The sequence below is a fragment of the Oncorhynchus gorbuscha genome, linkage group LG02, assembly GCF_021184085.1.
Source record: "Oncorhynchus gorbuscha isolate QuinsamMale2020 ecotype Even-year linkage group LG02, OgorEven_v1.0, whole genome shotgun sequence".
Lineage (NCBI taxonomy): Eukaryota > Metazoa > Chordata > Actinopteri > Salmoniformes > Salmonidae > Oncorhynchus > Oncorhynchus gorbuscha.
In genome coordinates this window covers 23413701-23436434 of record NC_060174.1, presented here as the reverse complement: position 1 = coordinate 23436434, position 22734 = coordinate 23413701, and the positions used below count along the sequence as shown (strand labels likewise).

Sequence of the window (22734 nt, the reverse complement as noted above, 5' to 3'; positions counted from 1 at the left end):
CTCTGTTAGGGGTGTGTGGTTGTGAGGGGTTGTTTGCTGTTGTTGCTCTGTTAGGGGTGTGTGGTTGTGAGGGGTTATTTGCTGTTGTTGCTCTGTTAGGGGTGTGTGGTTGTGAGGGGTTATTTGCTGTTGTTGCTTTGTTAGGGGTGTGTGTTTGTGAGGGGTTATTTGCTGTTGTTGCTCTGTTAGAGGTGTGTGGTTGTGAGGGGTTGTTTGCTGTTGTTGCTCTGTTAGGGGTGTGTGGTTGTGAGGGGTTATTTGCTGTTGCTCTGTTAGGGGTGTGTGTTTGTGAGGGGTTATTTGCTGTTGTTGCTCTGTTAGGGGTGCGTGGTTGTGAGGGGTTATTTGCTGTTGTTGCTCTGTTAGGGGTGCGTGGTTGTGAGGGGTTATTTGCTGTTGTTGCTCTGTTAGAGGTGTGTGGTTGTGAGGGGTTGTTTGCTGTTGTTGCTCTGTTAGGGGTGTGTGGTTGTGAGGGGTTATTTGCTGTTGTTGCTCTGTTAGGGGTGCGTGTTTGTGAGGGGTTATTTGCTGTTGCTCTGTTAGGGGTGTGTGTTTGTGAGGGGTTATTTGCTGTTGTTGCTCTGTTAGGGGTGCGTGGTTGTGAGGGGTTATTTGCTGTTGTTGCTCTGTTAGGGGTGCGTGGTTGTGAGGGGTTATTTGCTGTTGTTGCTCTGTTAGGGGTGCGTGTTTGTGAGGGGTTATTTGCTGTTGTTGCTCTGTTAGGGGTGCGTGTTTGTGAGGGGTTATTTGCTGTTGTTGCTCTGTTAGGGGTGCGTGTTTGTGAGGGGTTATTTGCTGTTGTTGCTCTGTTAGGGGGCTGTTGTGCTCTGTTAGGGGGTTGTGAGGGGTTATTTGCTGTTGTTGCTCTGTTAGGGGTGTGTGGTTGTGAGGGGTTATTTGCTGTTGTTGCTCTGTTAGGGGTGTGTGGTTGTGAGGGGTTGTTTGCTGTTGTTGCTCTGTTATGGGTGTGTGGTTGTGAGGGGTTATTTGCTGTTGTTGCTCTGTTAGGGGTGTGTGTTTGTGAGGGGTTGTTTGCTGTTGTTGCTCTGTTAGGGGTGTGTGGTTGTGAGGGGTTATTTGCTGTTGTTGCTCTGTTAGGGGTGTGTGGTTGTGAGGGGTTATTTGCTGTTGTTGCTTTGTTAGGGGTGTGTGTTTGTGAGGGGTTATTTGCTGTTGTTGCTCTGTTAGGGGTGCGTGGTTGTGAGGGGTTATTTGCTGTTGTTGCTCTGTTAGGGGTGCGTGGTTGTGAGGGGTTATTTGCTGTTGTTGCTCTGTTAGAGGTGTGTGGTTGTGAGGGGTTGTTTGCTGTTGTTGCTCTGTTAGGGGTGTGTGGTTGTGAGGGGTTATTTGCTGTTGTTGCTCTGTTAGGGGTGCGTGTTTGTGAGGGGTTATTTGCTGTTGTTGCTCTGTTAGGGGTGTGTGGTTGTGAGGGGTTATTTGCTGTTGTTGCTCTGTTAGGGGTGCATGTTTGTGAGGGGTTATTTGCTGTTGTTGCTCTGTTAGGGGTGCGTGTTTGTGAGGGGTTATTTGCTGTTGTTGCTCTGTTAGGGGTGTGTGGTTGTGAGGGGTTATTTGCTGTTGTTGCTCTGTTAGGGGTGTGTGGTTGTGAGGGGTTATTTGCTGTTGTTGCTCTGTTAGGGGTGTGTGGTTGTGAGGGGTTATTTGCTGTTGTTGCTCTGTTAGGGGTGCGTGTTTGTGAGCGGTTATTTGCTGTTGTTGCTCTGTTAGGGGTGTGTGGTTGTGAGGGGTTATTTGCTGTTGTTGCTCTGTTAGGGGTGCGTGTTTGTGAGCGGTTATTTGCTGTTGTTGCTCTGTTAGGGGTGCGTGTTTGTGAGGGGTTATTTGCTGTTGTTGCTCTGTTAGGGGTGTGTGGTTGTGAGGGGTTATTTGCTGTTGTTGCTCTGTTAGGGGTGCGTGTTTGTGAGGGGTTATTTGCTGTTGTTGCTCTGTTAGGGGTGCGTGTTTGTGAGGGGTTATTTGCTGTTGTTGCTCTGTTAGGGGTGTGTGGTTGTGAGGGGTTATTTGCTGTTGTTGCTCTGTTAGGGGTGTGTGTTTGTGAGGGGTTATTTGCTGTTGCTCTGTTAGGGGTGTGTGTTTGTGAGGGGTTATTTGCTGTTGTTGCTCTGTTAGGGGTGTGTGGTTGTGAGGGGTTATTTGCTGTTGCTCTGTTAGGGGTGTGTGTTTGTGAGGGGTTATTTGCTGTTGTTGCTCTGTTAGGGGTGCGTGGTTGTGAGGGGTTATTTGCTGTTGTTGCTCTGTTAGGGGTGCGTGGTTGTGAGGGGTTATTTGCTGTTGTTGCTCTGTTAGAGGTGTGTGGTTGTGAGGGGTTGTTTGCTGTTGTTGCTCTGTTAGGGGTGTGTGGTTGTGAGGGGTTATTTGCTGTTGCTCTGTTAGGGGTGTGTGTTTGTGAGGGGTTATTTGCTGTTGTTGCTCTGTTAGGGGTGCGTGGTTGTGAGGGGTTATTTGCTGTTGTTGCTCTGTTAGGGGTGCGTGTTTGTGAGGGGTTATTTGCTGTTGTTGCTCTGTTAGGGGTGCGTGTTTGTGAGGGGTTATTTGCTGTTGTTGCTCTGTTAGGGGTGCGTGTTTGTGAGGGGTTATTTGCTGTTGTTGCTCTGTTAGGGGTGCGTGTTTGTGAGGGGTTATTTGCTGTTGTTGCTCTGTTAGGGGTGCGTGGTTGTGAGGGGTTATTTGCTGTTGTTGCTCTGTTAGGGGTGCGTGTTTGTGAGGGGTTATTTGCTGTTGTTGCTCTGTTAGGGGTGTGTGGTTGTGAGGGTTATTTGCTGTTGTTGCTCTGTTAGGGGTGCGTGTTTGTGAGGGGTTATTTGCTGTTGTTGCTCTGTTAGGGGTGCGTGTTTGTGAGGGGTTATTTGCTGTTGTTGCTCTGTTAGGGGTGTGTGGTTGTGAGGGGTTATTTGCTGTTGTTGCTCTGTTAGGGGTGTGTGGTTGTGAGGGGTTATTTGCTGTTGTTGCTCTGTTAGGGGTGTGTGGTTGTGAGGGGTTATTTGCTGTTGTTGCTCTGTTAGGGGTGCGTGTTTGTGAGCGGTTATTTGCTGTTGTTGCTCTGTTAGGGGTGTGTGGTTGTGAGGGGTTATTTGCCGTTTGGACTGTAATTAGGAGTAGAGGTTTCTCCTCCATGTGTTACGTGTGTGGCGACTTCGTTGGGTGTGTTTCCCCACCTGTTGTTGTTGTGTTGGGACTTTCAATAAATGATTGTGCTACTGGGACTTCCTTGCTCTCCTGCTCCTACCGCTTCTTAGGAGGCACCTAACAATCTCTTTATAACGGACAGACGTCAGCCCATATTTACAACCATTGAATCAATAGGTTTTGACCATGACAGTTTACAATCCAAGGTAACACCAAGTAATTTTAGTCTCCTCAACTTGCTTAATAGCCACATTATTCATTATGAGATTCAGCTGAGGTCTAGAACTTAGGGAATGATTGTACAAAATACAATGCTCTCTTATTACTGGCCACCCATTCTAAAACTGACCGCAACTCTTTGTTTAGGGTTGCAGTCATTTCACTAGCTGTGGTTGCAGATGCGTATAGGGTTGAATGATCAGAATGCATAGACACACAGGCTTTGTTTAATGCCAGTGGCAGATAGTACAAATAGAAAAGAGTAGAGGGCCCAGAAAGCTGCCCTGTAGTACACCACACTTTACATGTATTACATTAGAGAAGCTTCCATTAAAGAAAACCCCATGTGTTCTATTATATAGAGAGCTCTGAATCCACAATATGGCAGAAGTTGAAAAGCCATAACACGTATGTTTTTTTCAACAACAGGTTATGGTCAATTATATCAAATCATGCACTGAAATCTAACAGAACAGCTCCCACAATCTTCTTATTATCAATGTCTTTCAACCAATCATCAGTAATTTGTGTCAGTGCAGTACACGTTGAGTGCCCTTCTCTATAAAGAGCAATGATGGAGTATAAGGCCTGTACATGATGTCAGGAAGGTGTAAACAGCCCGGGGCCATGAACATACGGTGTTGAGCCAGGCCTTTGGGTTGAGAAAATACTGAACACCAAATACACACACACATAGAATATCCCCCTGGTGCCCTCCACCACCCGCCTGTTAGAGGATTGTATGGGACAGGGGATGACCGCTGCGGTACTGCTTGGCGGTGAGACCTGAGCAAATGTCAAACACAAGGGGTTGGCTGTCAGATAGGACCAAAGCCCCTGTAAGCCTTTAAGGCATTCCCCTCACTGCAGGCACTTGATGTTTAATATGTTTTTGTTTTTACTTGAAAAGATTATGTGGGTTTAAAAAAAACTGAAAGATTAAATCAGCCATGTGTGTAGGAGGTGTGGTGAGTGTGTGTATGTAGGGGGGGGGGGGGGGTTCTCTGCAGCATCTGGGGCCATGCCTAAGGCATTTGAAGGCCTTGTGAGATAAAATTGCCCAACTGTTGCTTCAATTTGTCATTTTCACACCACACACACACATGTTGTTGCTTAAAACTTCTTCAGGATTGGTGGACGGTTGAGCTAATGTAGGCTAATGTAGTAAGAACGATTCCCAGGACATAGACATATCTGATATTGGCAGAAAGCTTAAATTCTTGTTAATCAAACTGTACTGTCCAATTTACAGTAGCTATTATCGTGAAATAATACTAAGCTGTTGTTTGAGGAGCGTGCACAATTTTGAACATGAAAAGTTATTAAAAAACAAATTAGGCACATTTGGGCAGTCTTGATAAAAAATTTGAACAGAAATGCAAAGGTTAATTGGATCAGTCAAAAATTTTTCACAAACACTGCTGCCATCTAGTAGCCAATATCTAAACAGCACCTGGGCTGGAATAATACATTATGACCTTTCTCTTGCATTGTAGAGATGATGGTACAAAGAAATACAAAAAACAGTTGCTTTTTTCTTTGTATTATATTTTACTAGATCTAATTAATTATATTATCCTCCATTCCTTTCACATATTCACAAACTTAAAAGTTTTTCCTTTCAAATGGTACCAATGTACAGTCAGGCGCCGACAGAGATGGCCACCTCACATCGCGTTCTTAGGAAACTATGCAGTATTTTGTTTTTTTTTATGTATTATTTCTTACACTGTTATCCTAGGCAATCTTAAGTGTTATTACATACAGCCGGGAGGAACTATTGGATATAAGAGCAACGTCAGCTTACCAACATTGCGACCAGGAATATGACTTTCCCGAAACGGATCCTCTGTTTGGTCCACCATCCAGGACAATGGATCGGATCCCAGCAGGCGACCCAAAACAACGGCGCCGCAGAAGGGTCAGACGGAGGGGTCTTCTGGTCAGGCTCCGTAGACGGGCAAATCGCACACCGCTCCCGAGTTTACTACTAGCCAATGTCCAGTCTCTTGACAACAAAGGTAGACGAAATCCGAGCAAGGTTTGCCTTCCAGAAAGACATCAGAGATTGTAACATTCTCTGTTTCACGGACATATGGCTCACTCGGGATACGTTATCCGAGTCGATACAGTCAACTGGTATCTTCCCGCATCGTGCCGACAGAAACAAACATCTCTCTGGTAAGCGGAATGGCGGGGGTGTATGCCTTATGATTAACGAGTCGTGGTGTGATCATAACAACATACAGGAACATACAAGTCCTTTTGTTCACCAGACCTAGAATTCCTTTCAATCAAATGCCGACTGCATTATCTACCAAGAGAATCCTCTTCGATTATAATCACAGTCGTGTACAACCCCCCCAAGCAGACACCTCGACGGCCCTGAAAGAACTTTATTGGACAATATGTAAACTGGAAACCACATATCCTGAGGCAGCATTTACAAGGCTCCCTAAATTTGATCAGCATATTGATTGCGCGCCCCAGGCTGGAAAAATTAATAATAAAGTTACTTCCGCGACGCATACAAAGCCCTCCCTCGCCCTCCTTTCGGCAAATCTGACCACGGCTCCATTTTGTTGCTCCCAGCCTATAGACAGAAACTAAAACAGAAAACGCCCATGCTCAGGTCTGTTCAACGCTGGTCCAACCAAACTGATTCCACGCTTCAAGATTGCTTCAATCACGTGGACTGGGATATGTTCCGGATAGCGTAGAACAACAACAATGATGTATACTCTGATTCGGTGAGAGAGTTTATTAGCAAGTGCATCGGTGATGTTGTACCCATGGCGACAATTAAAACCTTCCACAACCAGAAACCGTGGATTGATGGCAGCATTCGCGCAAAACTGAAAGCACAAACACCTGCTTTTAATCAGGGCAAGGCGACTGGAAACATGACCGAATACAAACAGTGTAGCTATTCCCTCCGCAAGGCAATCAAACAAGCTAAGCGTCAGCATAGTAGAGTTGCAATTCAACAGCTCAGACACGAGAGGTATGTGGCAGGGTCTAAAGACAATCACGGACTACGAAAAGAAAACAAGCCCCGTCACGGACCCCGATGTCTTGCTTGCTGACAAACTAAACAACTTCTTTGCTCGCTTTGAGGACAATACAGTGCCACCGACATGGCCCGCTACCAAACCTGTGGCCTCTCCTTCACTGCAGCCAACGTGAGTAAAACATTTAAACGTGATAACCCTCGCAAGACTGTCGGCCCAGGCGGCATCCCTAGCCGCGTACTCAGAGCATGCGCAGACCAGCTGGCTGGTGTGTTTACGGACACATTCAATCAATCCCTATCCCAGTCTGCTGTTCCCACATGCTTCAAGAGGGCCACCATTGTTCCTGTTCCCAAGAAAGCTAAGGTAACTGAGCTAAACGACTATCATCCCGTAGCACTCACTTCTGTCATCATGAAGTCCTAGCATGCATGCCACCAACTCAATCATCAAGTTTGCAGATGACACTACAGTGGTAGGCTTGATTACCAACAACAACAAGACGGCCTACAGGGGGAGGTGAGGGCCCTCGGAGCTATATCACCGCCTGGTACAGCAACTGCTCCTCCCACAACCGCAAGGCTCTCCAGAGGGTAGTGAGGTCTGCACAACGCATCACCGGGGCAAACTCCCTGCCCTCCAGGACACCTACACCACCCGATGTCACAGGAAGGCCATAAAGATCATAAAGGACAACAACCACCCTAGCCACTGCATGTTTACCCCGCTATCATCCAGAAGGTGAGGTTATGGCCCACTACAGCAGCAGGTGCATCAAAGCTGGGACCGAGAGACTGAAAAACAGCTTCTATCTCAAGGCCATCAGACTGTTAAACAGCCATCACTGACATTGAGTGGCTGCTGCCAACATACTGACTCAAATCTCTAGCCACTTTAATAATTACAAATGGGATGTAATAAATGTATCACTAGTCACTTTAAACAATGCCACTTTATATAATGTTTACATACCCTACATTACTCATCTCATATCTATATACTGTACTCTATACCATCTACTGCATCTCGCCTATGCCGTTCATATTCTTATTCATTCCTTTACACTTGTGTGTATAAGGTAGTTGTTGTGAAATTGTTAGATTACTTGTTAGATATTACTGCATGGTCGGAACTAGAAGCACAAGGATTTCGCTACACTTGCATTAACATCTGCTAACCATGTGTATGTGACCAATACAATTTGATTTAATTGGATGAAAATGCATATCCCTGCTTCCTAACCTTTTTGGCCCAGGCCCTCTTTTTCACATTTGTAAAATGCCATGCCCACTTTCTTTTTATTATTGTTTATTGAGATAGCCTATATTAAATACACCACCAGATTGATTTTGTTTAATTTGAGGACTTAGGAAAATGTTGTTTTGAAACTCATTTTCTGCAATTCTATGTAGTTTAACAAGACAAGACATATTTTAGTTAGGCTATTTAATAATAATAATAATAATAATGGAAAACAAAGTCTCGACCCGATTTCCCAAAATGTTATTCATTGTATTTCCAGTGCTGTGCAAAAGTTTTAGGCAGGTGTGAAAACATTCTGTAAAGTAAGAATGCTTTCAAAAATAGACATGTTAATAGATTATATTTATAAATTAACAAAATGAAAAGTAACTTTTCACATCTGCTTAAAACTTTTGCACAGTATTGTATATATATATACACACACAACACAAAACATACACAATCAAATGACAACATCCTACAAACATCAACTACATCACACCTGCCTAGACCCACTAGCACACACACCCATCTCCAGCGCCCATATCACTTTCCGCCACATAGCCTCAAACTGCACTATTTTGTTTCTCTCTGTAGGCCACGCACTTTACATTTTTAGATAAAGCATTTGACCTTTCCATTGAGTCAACGATGGAGGATAGGTCGATTTCCATTTTTTAAGTATACTTTTTTTGGATGATTGACGAGAAGCATCACCCAACCCATCGGGTATCGCACTGCACCCTCATATGCCATGTCTTGAAATATGCAGACCGACGGATTAAAAGTACATTTACATTGTAATACTTCTGACAGATATTTTTCTTACTCCGCCCATAACTTTTGGACTTTATAACATTCCCAGAAGGCCTGGATTATCGAGTCATTATTATTCTTAGACCTCAGACATGACTGACTTTGTGCTGTAGAATTTGTGACATATTTTTATGAGCGATGGAACAGCAGCATACTTGTACGGGAATGAAAAAAATAATAATCACAATGCGCAACGCTCTCCAGCTCTGCTTCTTCAACAAAACAAAAAACAATTACAAGGCCGCGGGGCGGACAGTGGCACTGTTTCACCCCATCTTCAAGGTTAGGAGCAGAGGTTGAGGTAGATGGTGTTTGCTATAGTGGTTTTATATTTGGGGTATGCATATGGTTTAAAAATCAACTTATTTTCAGTGAATTGTGAAACATCATGGGACACGGTGTTCTTCCTCTTGTCCCAAGAGGTGAGAGAGGGGCTTACAGGGGTGATGCAACCACAAGCTGAGAGGCACCCCCTCAACCCCTCCCTCCATCCTCTCTACTCAGCAGTGGAAGTTTATCATTAGTGTGAATGATGAGTTTGGCCCATAAGCTGTTCCATTCACCTGTACTTCAGATACTTTTACCTTTGGTGTTTATTCCTCTCTCATTTCACATAGACAGATTCAATCCTAGGTTAAAGATAACAAAGGTTAAGACAACAGGAGTCTAATATTCTAATTGGTTTATTTTCAAAAGCTTCCTCATGGAATTATTAAGATCCTAACCTGGGTATCTTCAACATTGAGTCAAACTAGGCTACCTCCTCCTCTTTAGGTAGATATCTGCCTCTCCGGATTATTACTTATATTTGCTTTATAATGTTCATTGCAGATAGTGATGTTCTGGTATTAAATTGTCTTAATATGTTGATTAAAATCAGAAAGTTCGCTAGGAAGAAATGTTATGATGTATTATAGAGCATGCTTACAAAACCTTCCATTGTGAAGGGCTTAGTATTTTATCGTCCCAATTTGTCACGTAGCAACCTCCTGCTACCTAATCAAACTTAAATCCATCCTGAGCCGCCGAAAGCTACCATCACTATTGTACAATATTACACAGAGAAAGTATATGTCAGCAAAACAATAATCCACTTGTTCAGCCAAAGCAACAGGTCTGTGGTGATGGAAAGTGGAAACATCCCAGAGATTAGCAGAGAGTGACATTGATACGAGTCAGAAATTCCAGAGCCTCAGCTCACAGTCAGCATCGTACGACACTAGTCTGTATCGCTGCAAGGGGCCCAAGCCAACACTCGCCACCTCAGCCAACGTTCACCGTCTCAGCCAACACATTCTATTCTGCCTCAGCCTGGCTCTGCTTTTCAAGACTTCACTATCTCTCTCTAATTGGCTGAAACAAGAGAAGAGCAGAATGTAGTTATGAGGAATGTTCTGACTGGAATAATAAAACCAGGACTTCCTCTCTAGCTTTTCACTGACACAAGTCATTCAAAACAACCTTACGAAAATAAGTCAGGAAACTTTATAGTTCAACTAAAATGGAGACCTCTGAAGAATTGATGGTCTTGAAAATGAACGCAATTGATAGTTCCATCCATCACACCACACAGAACAAATCACACAAAAAAACTTTCAACAGAGCTTTCCTTCAACCACACACTCAGAACTAAACACTGGGCAGGGTGCTTAATAATTGGTGGGCAACAACAACAGCACATTTGCTTCATTCAAGTTGGGCCACCCACCAAGTTGTTGTGAAGCTGCCTGCCCTGGTGATAAGAGAAGCAGAGAGGGAGGACAGGCTGTTTTCGTTGCCTTTGGGCTGACAGGCCCTGATTGACCGTGTTAGTTGGCCCCAGAGCTACACAGGCAGGGCCCTTTCAAAGAAGATGCGAGAAGGAGGAGGGCGGTGGCAGTATTTATAGACAACAAGTGATGGGATGCCCTCGTTAGCACATGACCCACTGGGCCAGATGACAGAGGCACCGCTGAGAGTCACATGACCGTATTACTGCAGCTCCCCGCAAGAAGAGAGGGTCTGCCGCACACAGAGAGCAGAGTAAGAGAGGAAGGGAGGGGAGGTAGCTATTAAGAGCATAGTGAGAGGGGGGGTGGGGTAGCGATAAAGAGCATAGTGCGAGAGAGGGGGAGCAAGAGAGGAAGAGGGAGAAAAATAGACAGTGTTTGGAAAGAAAGAGAGCGGGAGGAGAGAGAGAGAGATAGAGAGGGAGAGTACAGAAAGAGAATACAGGATGTATGGTATGAAAGACCAGGAAAGGGTAAGGTGAGAAGGATGAGTCAGTGAAAGAGAGAGAGAGAGAGAGAGAGGCCTTAGGACACACCTACTCATTCAGAATAATGTAGAATAATAGTGAAGACATAAAACTATGAAATAACACATATGGAATCATGTTGTGACCAAAAAAAGTGTTAAACAAATCAAAATATATTTTATATTTGAGATTCTTCAAAGAAGCCACCCTTTGTCTTGATGACAGCTTTGCACACTCTTGGCATTCTCTCAACCAGCTTCATGAGATAGTCACCTGGAAACAACATTTAAGATTGAAGTATTTGGCCTATTTGGCCTGAATGCCAAGCGTCACGTCTGGAGAAAACCTGGTACCATCCATACGGAGAAGCATGGTGGTGGCAGCATCATGCTGTGGGGATGTTTTTCAGCAGCAGGGACTGGAAGACCAGTCAGGATCGAGGCAAAGATGAACGAAGCAAAGTAAAGTGAGATCCTTGATGAAAACCTGCTCCAGAGTGCTCAGGACCTCAGACTGGGGCGAAAGTTCACCTTACAACAGGAAAATGACCCTAAGCACACAGCCAAGACAACACAGGAGTGGCTTCGGGACTAGTCTCTGAATGTCCTTGAGTGGCCAAGCCAGAGCCTGGATTTGAACCCTATCGAACATCTCTGGAGAGACCTAAAAATAGCTGTTCAGCAACGCTTCCTATCCAACCTGACAGACCTTGAGAGTATCTGCAGAGAGGGATGGGAGAAACTAAATACAGGTGTGCCAAGCTTGTAGCGTCCTACCCAAGAAGACTCGAGGCTGTGATCACTGCCAAAGGTGCTTCAAGAAAGTACTGAATTAAGGGTCAGAATACTTATGTAAATGTAATATAAAAAAAACATGTTTTTATATATTTGCAAAAATGTCTAATAACCTGTTTTTGCTTTGTCATCATGGGGTATTGTGTGTCGTTTGATGAGGGGGAAAAAAACGATTAAATACATTTTAGAATAAGGCTGTAATGTAACACAATGTGGAAAAAGTCAAGGGGTCTGAATACTGAATAGTGGTCGTCATGGCAAACAATCAGGCATGACCAAACTACAGTGTCCTCTCAAGATGGTCTCCCACAATCCAACACAGTTAATGAGACAGAGGTATTTAGAGTTGCTATCCCACGACAGTTACATTATATTGAAGCTGTTTTTGTTGGATTAAGATGTTAGTCATCCCTAGTTAAATGATCTTTATTGATGTCTAGTAATGCAAGCCTCATCCAAGCAGGATGGAACATGGAACAAATGCAGAGACATTATGGAACATATTGGGCTTACATGGGCACACACTGGGTTTTTTTGTTCTGGAAAGACTCCTGGGGGAGGGTCCCCTAACCCTCACCCCATCACCACCACCACATGCAAACAAATACTCGTAGCCCACCTCTCCCTCCTTTTCCTCCTCCTCCCCCAACTCCTCCTTTTTGGAATCATCGATGTGAGGTCTATTGTGTGAGCTGAGCAGAGCAGGGTGGAGGGAGAGGAAGTGTGGCCCTGCGTGTCTCAGCCTTGGACTCTGTTATGGCCTGACAACTGACCCACTCGCCCGCCTTGTAAAGAGGTTTTAGGGTCACAGGTTCACAATAAGGTGACTCAACTGTGAACGACGGACGGCATCTCCTTTCAAAGTCCCGGCCTTCACATCTACTTCTCCCCCTCTCTCCCTCTATCCCCAGCCCCATCTTATCCCTCTTTCCACTAACCCCTCTCTTCTCCCCAGCCCCATTTCACCACTCATTCCTCCAGCCCTGTCTAACCCCTCTCTCTCCCCCAGCCCCATCTCACACCTCTTTCCCTCAGCCACAGTGCCTGTCACTATGCACCCAACACCTACCCCGCCGCAACAGTGCTAATCAGCATAGCATCCCAAGGAGATGAGAACATGAGGTTTGATGATGGTTGGGGCCCCAGAACATAGCTAACGCTAATGCTCATGCTTCAGGTTACTCACTGGGGATAAAACCTGACCACATTTCCATGAGCAGCTACAATAGGACTAACTGTGGCCAAGAGAAGTAATTTATACTGACTGCATAGACATCCAATAATTCACAGAGAGATTCAGACTGCATCAATAATCAGCTGCATTTTAGCCAGACTGTTATGTGCTAGCTGTCTAGTCTGTGGTTTATAAATGTGCAATGAGCATACAACTATGCCTTTAAATAAGGAATTGGCAACTTGTTCTCATTCTGAGAAATAAGCATATTCTTATCCAGGTAGGCCACTTGATTCCAAAACCTAAACAAAGTGAACAGGCCATGTTGTTCAAACAGTTGGAGACGGACAGAAGGCTGTATTCATAACAATTCAACTGTTCTACCTTGTAGAAAATAGATCCAAGTTTGCTAGACTTTATATGTAAAGGATAGCTGGCTACTCACGAGCAGGTGGGCTTGTGTTTGAGAGATTGTTTATGAGACCTGTGTTAATTGTCTATATTTCCTGTTACCAGAAGTTGGTCATTATTCCTGGATGTGCATTGTGCATGGTTCTGGTTAAATTTGTAACAAAAATAGCAGTTTCATAAAAATACTTGATGACCAATATTTAGCCCCAAAAAAGCTATATTTAGCCTACTGTAGGTATAATTTTACAAGCCTTGAATTCATTTCATTACTTGCTACTGTTGCAAATGCAGTGTATTGACCTTTATTCTTGCAACAAAGCTTAGTTTGAAAAAATTTAGATATGATTTTTAGGCCATAAAGCCCAGCCCTACAACCCCTGCAAAAAATGTTCATTAATTATAATGCACATAATAATTCACATTTCCAGGATTGTTTTCTTGCTGTAGCAAGCTGGCACATATTAAGATCCTACATCTGTAGTGAAGAAAGAGGACAAACAGTCCCTAATCAACATGAGAACTACTGTCAGTTCCAGACAAGGAGAATATCATGATCCATTTCATACAGAGTTGAACATTTTGTTTGAAATGTGCTCATTGATAATGGAAAGGCAAAACATCAACAGTGGATTTATTGTAAGAGCATCTACTACAGTAGATAATACACTGTGTTTGTCATTGTACCATCAATTTACACTTCAATGGAAGAAATACAGCATCCTGTCCTACCATTCCATGTCCACAGTCTGTCCCATCAGCCAAGGGCATGTGCTGTGTCCGACACCCTTTATGACCCCCCTCAGCACTCGTACACCAGAGCCTCTTGCATTGTTTCTGTGTGGAAAGAGACAGCGAGAGAGGGAAGAAAGAGACAGAGAGAGAGGGAAGAAAGAGACATAGAGAGAGGGAAGAAAGAGACAGCGAGAGAGGGAAGAAAGAGACAGCGAGAGAGGGAAGAAAGAGACAGCGAGAGAGGGAAGAAAGAGACAGCGAGAGAGGGAAGAAAGAGACATAGAGAGGGAAGAAAGAGACAGAGAGAGGGAAGAAAGAGACATAGAGAGGGAAGAAAGAGACAGAGAGGGAAGAAAGAGACAGAGAGAGGGAAGAAAGAGACAGCGAGAGAGGGAAGAAAGAGACAGCGAGAGAGGGAAGAAAGAGACATGCGGGAGAGAGGCGGAGAGACAGAGAGAGGGAAGAAAGAGACAGAGAGAGAGGGAAGAAAGAGACATAGAGAGGGAAGAAAGAGACATAGAGAGGGAAGAAAGAGACAGCGAGAGGGAAGAAAGAGACATGCGGGAGAGAGGGGAGAGAGACAGAGAGAGGGAAGAAAGAGACAGCGAGAGAGGGAAGAAAGAGACAGCGAGAGAGGGAAGAAAGAGAGAGAGAGGGAAGAAAGAGACAGAGAGAGGGAAGAAAGAGACAGAGAGAGGGAAGGGAAGAAAGAGACAGAGAGAGGGAAGAAAGAGACAGAGAGAGAGAAGGAGACAGAGAGAGAAAGAGACAGCGAGAGAGGGAAGAAAGAGACAGAGAGAGAGAGGGAAGAAAGAGACAGCGAGAGAGGGAAGAAAGAGAGAGAGAAGAGGGAAGAGAGGGAAGAGACAGAGAGAGGGAAGAAAGAGACAGAGAGAGGGAAGAAAGAGACAGAGAGAGGGAAGAAAGAGACAGCGAGAGAGGGAAGAAAGAGACAGAGAGAGGGAAGAAAGAGACAGAGAGAGGGAAGAAAGAGACAGCGAGAGAGGGAAGAAAGAGACAGAGAGAGGGAAGAAAGAGACAGAGAGAGGGAAGAAAGAGACAGAGAGAGGGAAGAAAGAGACAGAGAGAGGGAAGAAAGAGACAGCGAGAGAGGGAAGAAAGAGACATGCGGGAGAGAGGCGGAGAGACAGAGAGAGGGAAGAAAGAGACAGAGAGAGAGGGAAGAAAGAGACATAGAGAGGGAAGAAAGAGACATAGAGAGGGAAGAAAGAGACATAGAGAGGGAAGAAAGAGACATAGAGAGGGAAGAAAGAGACATAGAGAGGGAAGAAAGAGACATAGAGAGGGAAGAAAGAGACAGAGAGAGGGAAGAAAGAGACAGCGAGAGAGGGAAGAAAGAGACATGCGGGAGAGAGGCGGAGAGACAGAGAGAGGGAAGAAAGAGACAGAGAGAGGGAAGAAAGAGACAGCGAGAGAGGGAAGAAAGAGACAGAGAGAGGGAAGAAAGAGACAGCGAGAGAGGGAAGAAAGAGACAGAGAGAGGGAAGAAAGAGACAGCGAGAGAGGGAAGAAAGAGACAGAGAGAGGGAAGAAAGAGACAGCGAGAGAGGGAAGAAAGAGACATGCGGGAGAGAGGCGGAGAGACAGAGAGAGGAAGGGAGCGTTAAACTCTGTTACAATACAACTTTTACAAGTCATACAGACAGCTCATTAAAAACAATGACTGGGGAAGGGGGGTATAGTACAGTGTTGTCTATACTGTATAAACTTATGACTTCATCATCTCAACACAAGTGCCTTATCATAGACAAGACACAATAGAACCTCAGAAGCATATGACATCATTATCCATAGGGGGTTTGGTTGAGGACACTTTTTTGGAGATATAGACTGAGTTTACGTCCCAAATGGCACCCTATTCCTTATGTAGTGCACTATATAGGGAATAGGGTGCCAATCGGGACATCCCTTACGAGGCACCTGGTTGTGAGGAATGAAACCTGGCTCACCATGTAAGGGCAGACCATGGATCCGGGACCAAACATGAGCTCACACTGTCGGTTGGCATTGTAGATCTGACCAGGGAGGTGGTTGGGGAGCTCGTACGTCCTGCTCACTGGCTCATCCAACAGGCACTCTCCGTACCCTGTGCTGAAAGGTAACACATACACACATAAATTTGCATGTATACACACGCGCACGCGCGCACACGCACACACACACACACACACACACACACACACACACACACACACACACACACACACACACACACACACACACACACACACACACACACACACACACACACACACACACACACACACACACACACACACACAGTAAATAAGCACACATAAAAACTACATCACGCAAAGTGCTTCATCAGTCAAGATTCATACAGTACAACAGAGTAGTCAGGATAATGTCATCTTTGTTATTCATAATCACAAAATAAACATCTCCATGTCACCATCCAGGACTGATGATAGTCAAATGTAAACATTTTTGTCCCATGTGGGTGGTCTGGTCTGATGTTACATAACAGTGAGATTGACACCACTTCCCCTCACTGAGAACTAATATTAGTTAATGCTGTCACTTTGAAACTGGAGCCAGGCATCATACACACGGAATAAAACTGCATTTGCATGCAAACACAAAGCTATCCCAACCACATATTAATTCAAAAGACATTTCTCTGTGCACAAAGTAGAGGATGTTGAAGATGGTGCAGGATTGAGATGGCTGCAGTTTTGCGGGCTCCTAACCAATTGTGCTATTGTGTGTGTTTTTTTGCGTTATTTGTAACTTATTTTGTACACAATGTTTCTGCCACCGTCTCTTATGACCGAAAAGAACTTCTGGATATCAGGACAGTGATTACTCACCTCATACTGGACAAAGATTTTTTTCTTTAACGAGTCGGATGTATAGGATTTACTTCAGACACCCGACAAGGCCCAAATCTCTGTTATTCGCATGAAGAAGAAACAGAGAAATCTAGAACGTAGGTCTGGGTGCCTTGAAATGATCTGACGGCGAGTGAGTAATCCCCCTCTACCATCAGTCCTATTAGCCAATGTCCAATCATTGGATAACAAAACGGATTAGCTTTTTTTCACCTTTATTTAACCAGGTAGGGTTAAATAAAGTTTACATTTTTAAAAATAAAAACAGAGCTCATCCATTTTGTTATCCAATGATTGCACGTCAAGACTGTACTTTCTACTTTTAAACTCGGACAAAACAGAGATGCTTGTTCTAGGTCCCAAGAAACAAAGAGATTTTCTGTTGAATCTGAACACTAAGGTAACCTGCCTAAATGGGTACTGACCCGTAGCACTCACGTCTGTAGCCATGAAATGCTTTGAAAGGCTGGTCATGGCTCACATCAACACCATTATCCCAGAAACCCCAGACTCACTCCAATTTGCATACTGCCCAACAGATCCACAGAAGATGCAATCTCGATTGCACTCCACACTGCCCTTTCACACATGGACAAAAGGAACACCTGTGTGAGAATGCTATTCATTGACTATTGCTCAGTGTCCAACACCATAGCGCCCTCAAAGCTCATCACTAAGCTAAGGACCATGGGACTAAACACCTCCCTCTACAACTAGATCCTGGACTTCGTGACGGGCCGCCCCCAGTTGGTAAGGGTAGGTAACAACACAACCACCATCCATCCTCAACACGGGCCCCCCCAAGGTGCGTGCTCAGTCCCCTCTTGTACTCCCTGTACACCGATTGACTGCACGGCCAGGCAACGACTCCAACACCATCATTAAGTTTGCTGATGACACAACAGTAGTAGGCCTAATCACCGACAACAATGAGACAGCCTATAGGGATGAGGTAAGAGACCTGACCGTGTGGTGCAAGAACAATAACATCTCCCTCAACGTGATCAAGACAAAGGAGATGATTGTGGACTACAGGAAAAGGAGGATCGAGCACACCCCGAATCTCATCGACAACGCTGCAGTGGAACAGGCTGAGAGCGTGAAGTTCCTTGGCGTCCACATCACCAACAGACTAACATGGTCCAAACACACCAAGACAGTCATGAAGAGGGCACGACAAAACCTATTCCCCCTCAGGAGACTGAAAAGATTTGGCATGGGTCCTGCATGCAACAACTGTATAGTCGTAATCACGTCCATGAGTGCCAACTCTCCTGTGCGACCAGGACAATATATCCCGACTACACAGAACCCTCCACGGGTCCTCGCCCAACAGGCGGATGGTCTCCGTGAACCAGGGTTGTCTGGGCCAACGGGGAGCCACCAGAATCAACAACAGACACTCCTGACGGACTCTCTCCACAGTGGCCTGAATCAGGTCCACCGGAGGAAATGCATAGACCATGGTACGAGGCCACTGAGACGCCAAGGCATCCATTCCCAACAGACACTCCCGACGGACTCTCTCAATGATGGCCTGAATCAGGTCCACCGGAGGAAATGCATAGACCACGGTACGAGGCCACTGAGACGCCAAGGCATCCATTCCCAACAGACACTCCTGACGGAGTCTCTCAATGATGGCCTGAATCAGGTCCACCGGAGGAAATGCATAGACCATGGTACGAGGCCACTGAGACGCCAAGGCATCCATTCCCAACAGACACTCCTGACGGAATCTCTCAATGATGGCCTAAATCAGGTCCACCGGAGGAAATGCATAGACGACGGTACGAGGCCACTGAGACGCCAAGGCATCCATTCCCAACAGAGCGCATGCATCCCTCATTGAGAAGAACAGATGACAATTAGTGTTCTCAGTAAGGATGAGTCTGTTGTGATCATCCTGTGGAATCAAACACCTTTTCTTGTGATTCCCTATGAACTCCAGAGTCTGAATATGGGAAACCAGCGTGGCAGTGTGGAGCTCCACCTGTTCTCTCGACTCTCTTGTTACGACCAGCCAATCATCCAGATAGGCCAATACTCTGATCCCCTGGCACGGCATCAGTGCCAAAGCCACCTCCACCAACATAGAAAAGGTGTGGAGCGATACGGAGAGCCCGAAAGGCAGGACTAGAAACTCATAGAACACACCCTCAAAATGAAACCTCAGAAGCTTTCTGTGGGGAGGATTTGTGGCCACATGAATACATGCATCCTTCAGATCTATGGACATGAACCAAGAACCGTCACTGTTAATTCAAAAGCACCGTGCTCGGATTAGCCCTCTTGTTAGCCACTTGTGTTAACTCGCCAGCTTTCCATCCATCAGCAGTGTGCAAACGAGCCCCGCCTCCTCCATACTCTCTACACTCATGAACTCGCCATAACCGGACTGAATGAGGGGAACCACAGGTCGCCTTTAGCTCTTTGGCGAACTCTTTAAATATTTTACCTCCTGTCCCACCGCTGCAGGGACAGGAGGTAAATACCTTCCCCCAAAGTTGGAGGAACTCTGCTAAAGATGGCAATACACCCCAGCTGATCTGCCGCCCTACGACACAGCTCCATCAAAAGCGCATTTACCACCAATGGTTCACTTCACATGTCGAATCCAAAGCCTGGGATTTAGGCTTTCCCGAAATGATGCCATCCGATTCACACTCTGAAAACCCTCCAGAGCCAACCAGGGATAGTATATCAACCATGCAATCCGAACCTTGAACAATGCCAGAAAAAACGGAAAGAGCCTCACTCAGCTGGGATGACACCCCTATCAACTCTGACCAACACTACTAGTGGTCCGAGCCAAAGTCTCCTGAGCGTGTTTCCACCCCAGGAAAACAGGACAGGACTGGTGAGTATCTTTAACTTTCATTGTGAAACCACATGCCCTAGGGCAGGGTCGAATGTTCCTTTTTGAACTTACTCCACTGGCCATCTTACTCAAAGAATCACTGGCTACATAAGCAGAGCAGAAAGTTGTTTTTTTAGCAAACACAAATCCTTCCCAAGGAAGGAAGCATTAGCTACACAAGCAGAGCAGAAAGTGGTAGCTTTTAGAAAACACAAAAACCGATACCAAGTCCCAAAACTCACAGCATCCAGGGGGACGATTACTCTCTCCCTACTGACACCTAAGTCAGAGCCAAATGTCATAGTCTTTGTGCACTTGAAAAGCTCAATTGTATGACATGTTCTTTCTTCAGGCAAGCTGAAGAGCCCGGGTATTATAGCCAGGAAAGCAGGGCTTCCGAGGTCGCATCGGATTCTATTGGCCCGTTGGGCGTGATTTCAGTTTTCAGGTGAATATGATTGGTCGTTGACTCCCCATAAAATGTTACACCGAGTGACCGACTGAAAGCGAACGCTTTGTTTTGTATCCCAAAAAGTCTACACGTGCTTGGCGGAATGAGTTAGTCTAACATTGGGAAGAGACAAATGATGAAAGCTACGATGAGGTCAGTCAGTTCTTCAGGGAAATGAGAAGAAGAGAGAGGGAGAGATGCCCCATATTGAAGCTATAAGATAGTGGTCTGTTTGTCTGTCAGAGTCCAGAAGGAGGAGAAGAGATGATGCCCCATATTGAAGCATCTTTCACCAGGTTGTCATCGTCTAATGAGAAACCCTATGGGCCTATGATTAAAAACAGGATGGATATGGGGGAAAAGAGCAGCAATTTTTTATTAGGCATGCAGTTTTTTTGGCAAAACAGAGGAGCCCGAGACAGGTGATGTGACTCCCCTATGGCACCAACAGGGGTTCTACACCTGGCAACCATTGGGAGGCTTCTTTAAAGTGAGTTTATTTAGCAAATAACTTATAGTTATCTCTCAGTGTTTGTCATAAGAAGCTACTCCATAATGAGTTCCATAAAGGCAGACTGTGTTTCCCGTGAGATGGTAGCTGCTATGAAGTTGCTCATATATCAGATTTTATGACCGACGCAGGGTATTGAATGATACAGCACATCCCTGTTGCACAGTTGTAATAAAGTAAATGCAAACAGCATAGGAAGATATATTGCAACCATTACCATTCTAAAACAGCAAATAACTAGAAAAGAAGTAGTTATAAAAAGTTTATTTTTACAGATAATGCATCTTGAATTAATTGAGGACATAAAGATGTATTTTTTTACCAAAACATAAGAAAAACGTTTTTAAATGGAACTGTTCAGGATAGCAAGACATCTGATGTTTGTGTGGTTAGGATAATTCCCAACGTGGGTACCTGGCATCGGAATGTAAAATTATAGGCTTTGCCGGTACTAATGATTACGTAGTATCAACACAAGTATACACATCAATTAGTGGGTGGCAACACAGAGAGATTTGCATTTGATATTTATATATGTTTAATGGCTTAAACCGGTTGGAGGACTGCCAGGAGGAGAATGAATGGTGTCTATATCACGGCCTACACATAAAAACACCCAGAACACCAAAGACATTTTTCACTCAGCTCTCAGGTGTGCAGCCAATGGGAGTTCACCATATTACACAGACACAGAAATGAGAACGAGGGAGGTTGGCTATAGGAGAGGGGTTGAGAGTTAGTGGGTCCCTCTATATTTAAGTTGACAGGAGAGTGTTGTGCATTAGAGGGCTTTGAAAGAACAATTGGTAATCAAAACAGTGATGTATTGACCAGGTAAGCTAAGTGGACAGTGGAGGTGCCGTTTGTTTAAGTCATGAAGACTTTGAAAGCAGTGGGCCTCGCTTTCAGCGGCCTGCCTTCCCACCTCCGAGACTCCTTCACACTGAACCCTACGCTCCTGTCCACAGCCACACAGAACTGTTTATAAATATTCCCACTGTTAAACAAATCAGCCATCCTCTTCATGCAGCATGGAACGTCTCGCTCACAGCCATTGACATTTACCTTCCACTCACACATCGAGTAACTGAACACTCAGCTTTTCTAACACAGCTGACATATAAGCAGAAATGTTCTGCAGTAAAAAATGAATAGGAGTATTATTTTTCTTGTGTTTCTAATTTCCCAACCCAACCACTCAAAGCTGGATGGATGGATTCATCCGCTGGTAGGAAACTGTGTAGTACAGCAGCGGGACAGGCCTGTAACCTTACAGCCTCGATAGGAGGCATTCGCCCGGGAGAGACCGCTTACTTCTCAAGATGCAACTCATCAACAAGGAGGCCTTTTGTGGCTGCTCACAATAAACAAAGCGGGAGGAGAGATCAAAGGGTCATGTCCAGAGAAAATCTAATTATAACTGACATTTCCCATCTTAAATGGAAGCCCTTCAGGAGAGGTTGGTGGCCACCGCTTGGCTGTGGAGCCCGCTGAATGAGCCGCTGCCCCGCGTTACCGTTTTTGCGGAGAAAGCACGCCACTGACTAAATGACTGTTTGTCCAGCATCTCAAGAGCTGGTTCTGCCTGAGTGCAAAGACAGAGGAGCAGGGGAGGATCAATCGCTCAGGTCACTCTAGGAAGACCCCTGCTTCAAACAGGAAATACTGTCTCACACCAGGGAAAAACACAGTGGAGACAGTTTACACTGGCCTGCTCTACATTCTCCCTTTTGGAGAAGGTAGCAGAGTTTGTTTACCAGATTATGTCCCAAGAATACAAACACTTTTTGCTTGTGTTATTTATTTGTCTTGCATTTTCTATAAAAAGGAAGATATTAGAATGTTTTATTACAGTGATTAATGTATCTCCAAAAAACATGATATATTTATTTGTATAACAATCTGTATGTTTGTGAAAATGTGTACATTAGGACAATTACAGTGTCCGGAAGAGTATTCTTCCATGACAGAAAAAGGGACGAGGTACCTACTCCAGAAACTCAGTGATGTACTTGCGGCTGCACTTTGACCAGGACCAGGGACTAGTGTCGTAGTTGAGGGTGGGCGCCATGACGTGAAATTGGTGCTTTATGCCTGCCTCCCTGCATTTGGGGTTGTCATCATGGGGCATGTTGAACCTGCCGAAGAGGAGAACACACACACAGAGAGCGATTAGGAAAAAAGGGTGATGGCTGCTCAATGGATCAGAAAGCTTAGTGGTTAGAGCATTGGGCCAGTAACCAAAAGGTTGCTGGTT

General features: G+C 45.0%; 1 protein-coding gene across 1 annotated transcript in view; it reads right to left on the bottom strand.

Annotated features, from left to right (window-relative positions):
• The window catches only part of LOC123989726 (A disintegrin and metalloproteinase with thrombospondin motifs 20-like), a 152411-nt gene that overhangs the window by 65154 nt on the left and 64523 nt on the right, over positions 1-22734 (bottom strand). The window contains 3 exon segments of the mRNA XM_046290742.1: positions 13780-13884; positions 15753-15894; positions 22469-22615. Coding sequence (XP_046146698.1) covers positions 13780-13884; positions 15753-15894; positions 22469-22615 — 394 coding nt within the window.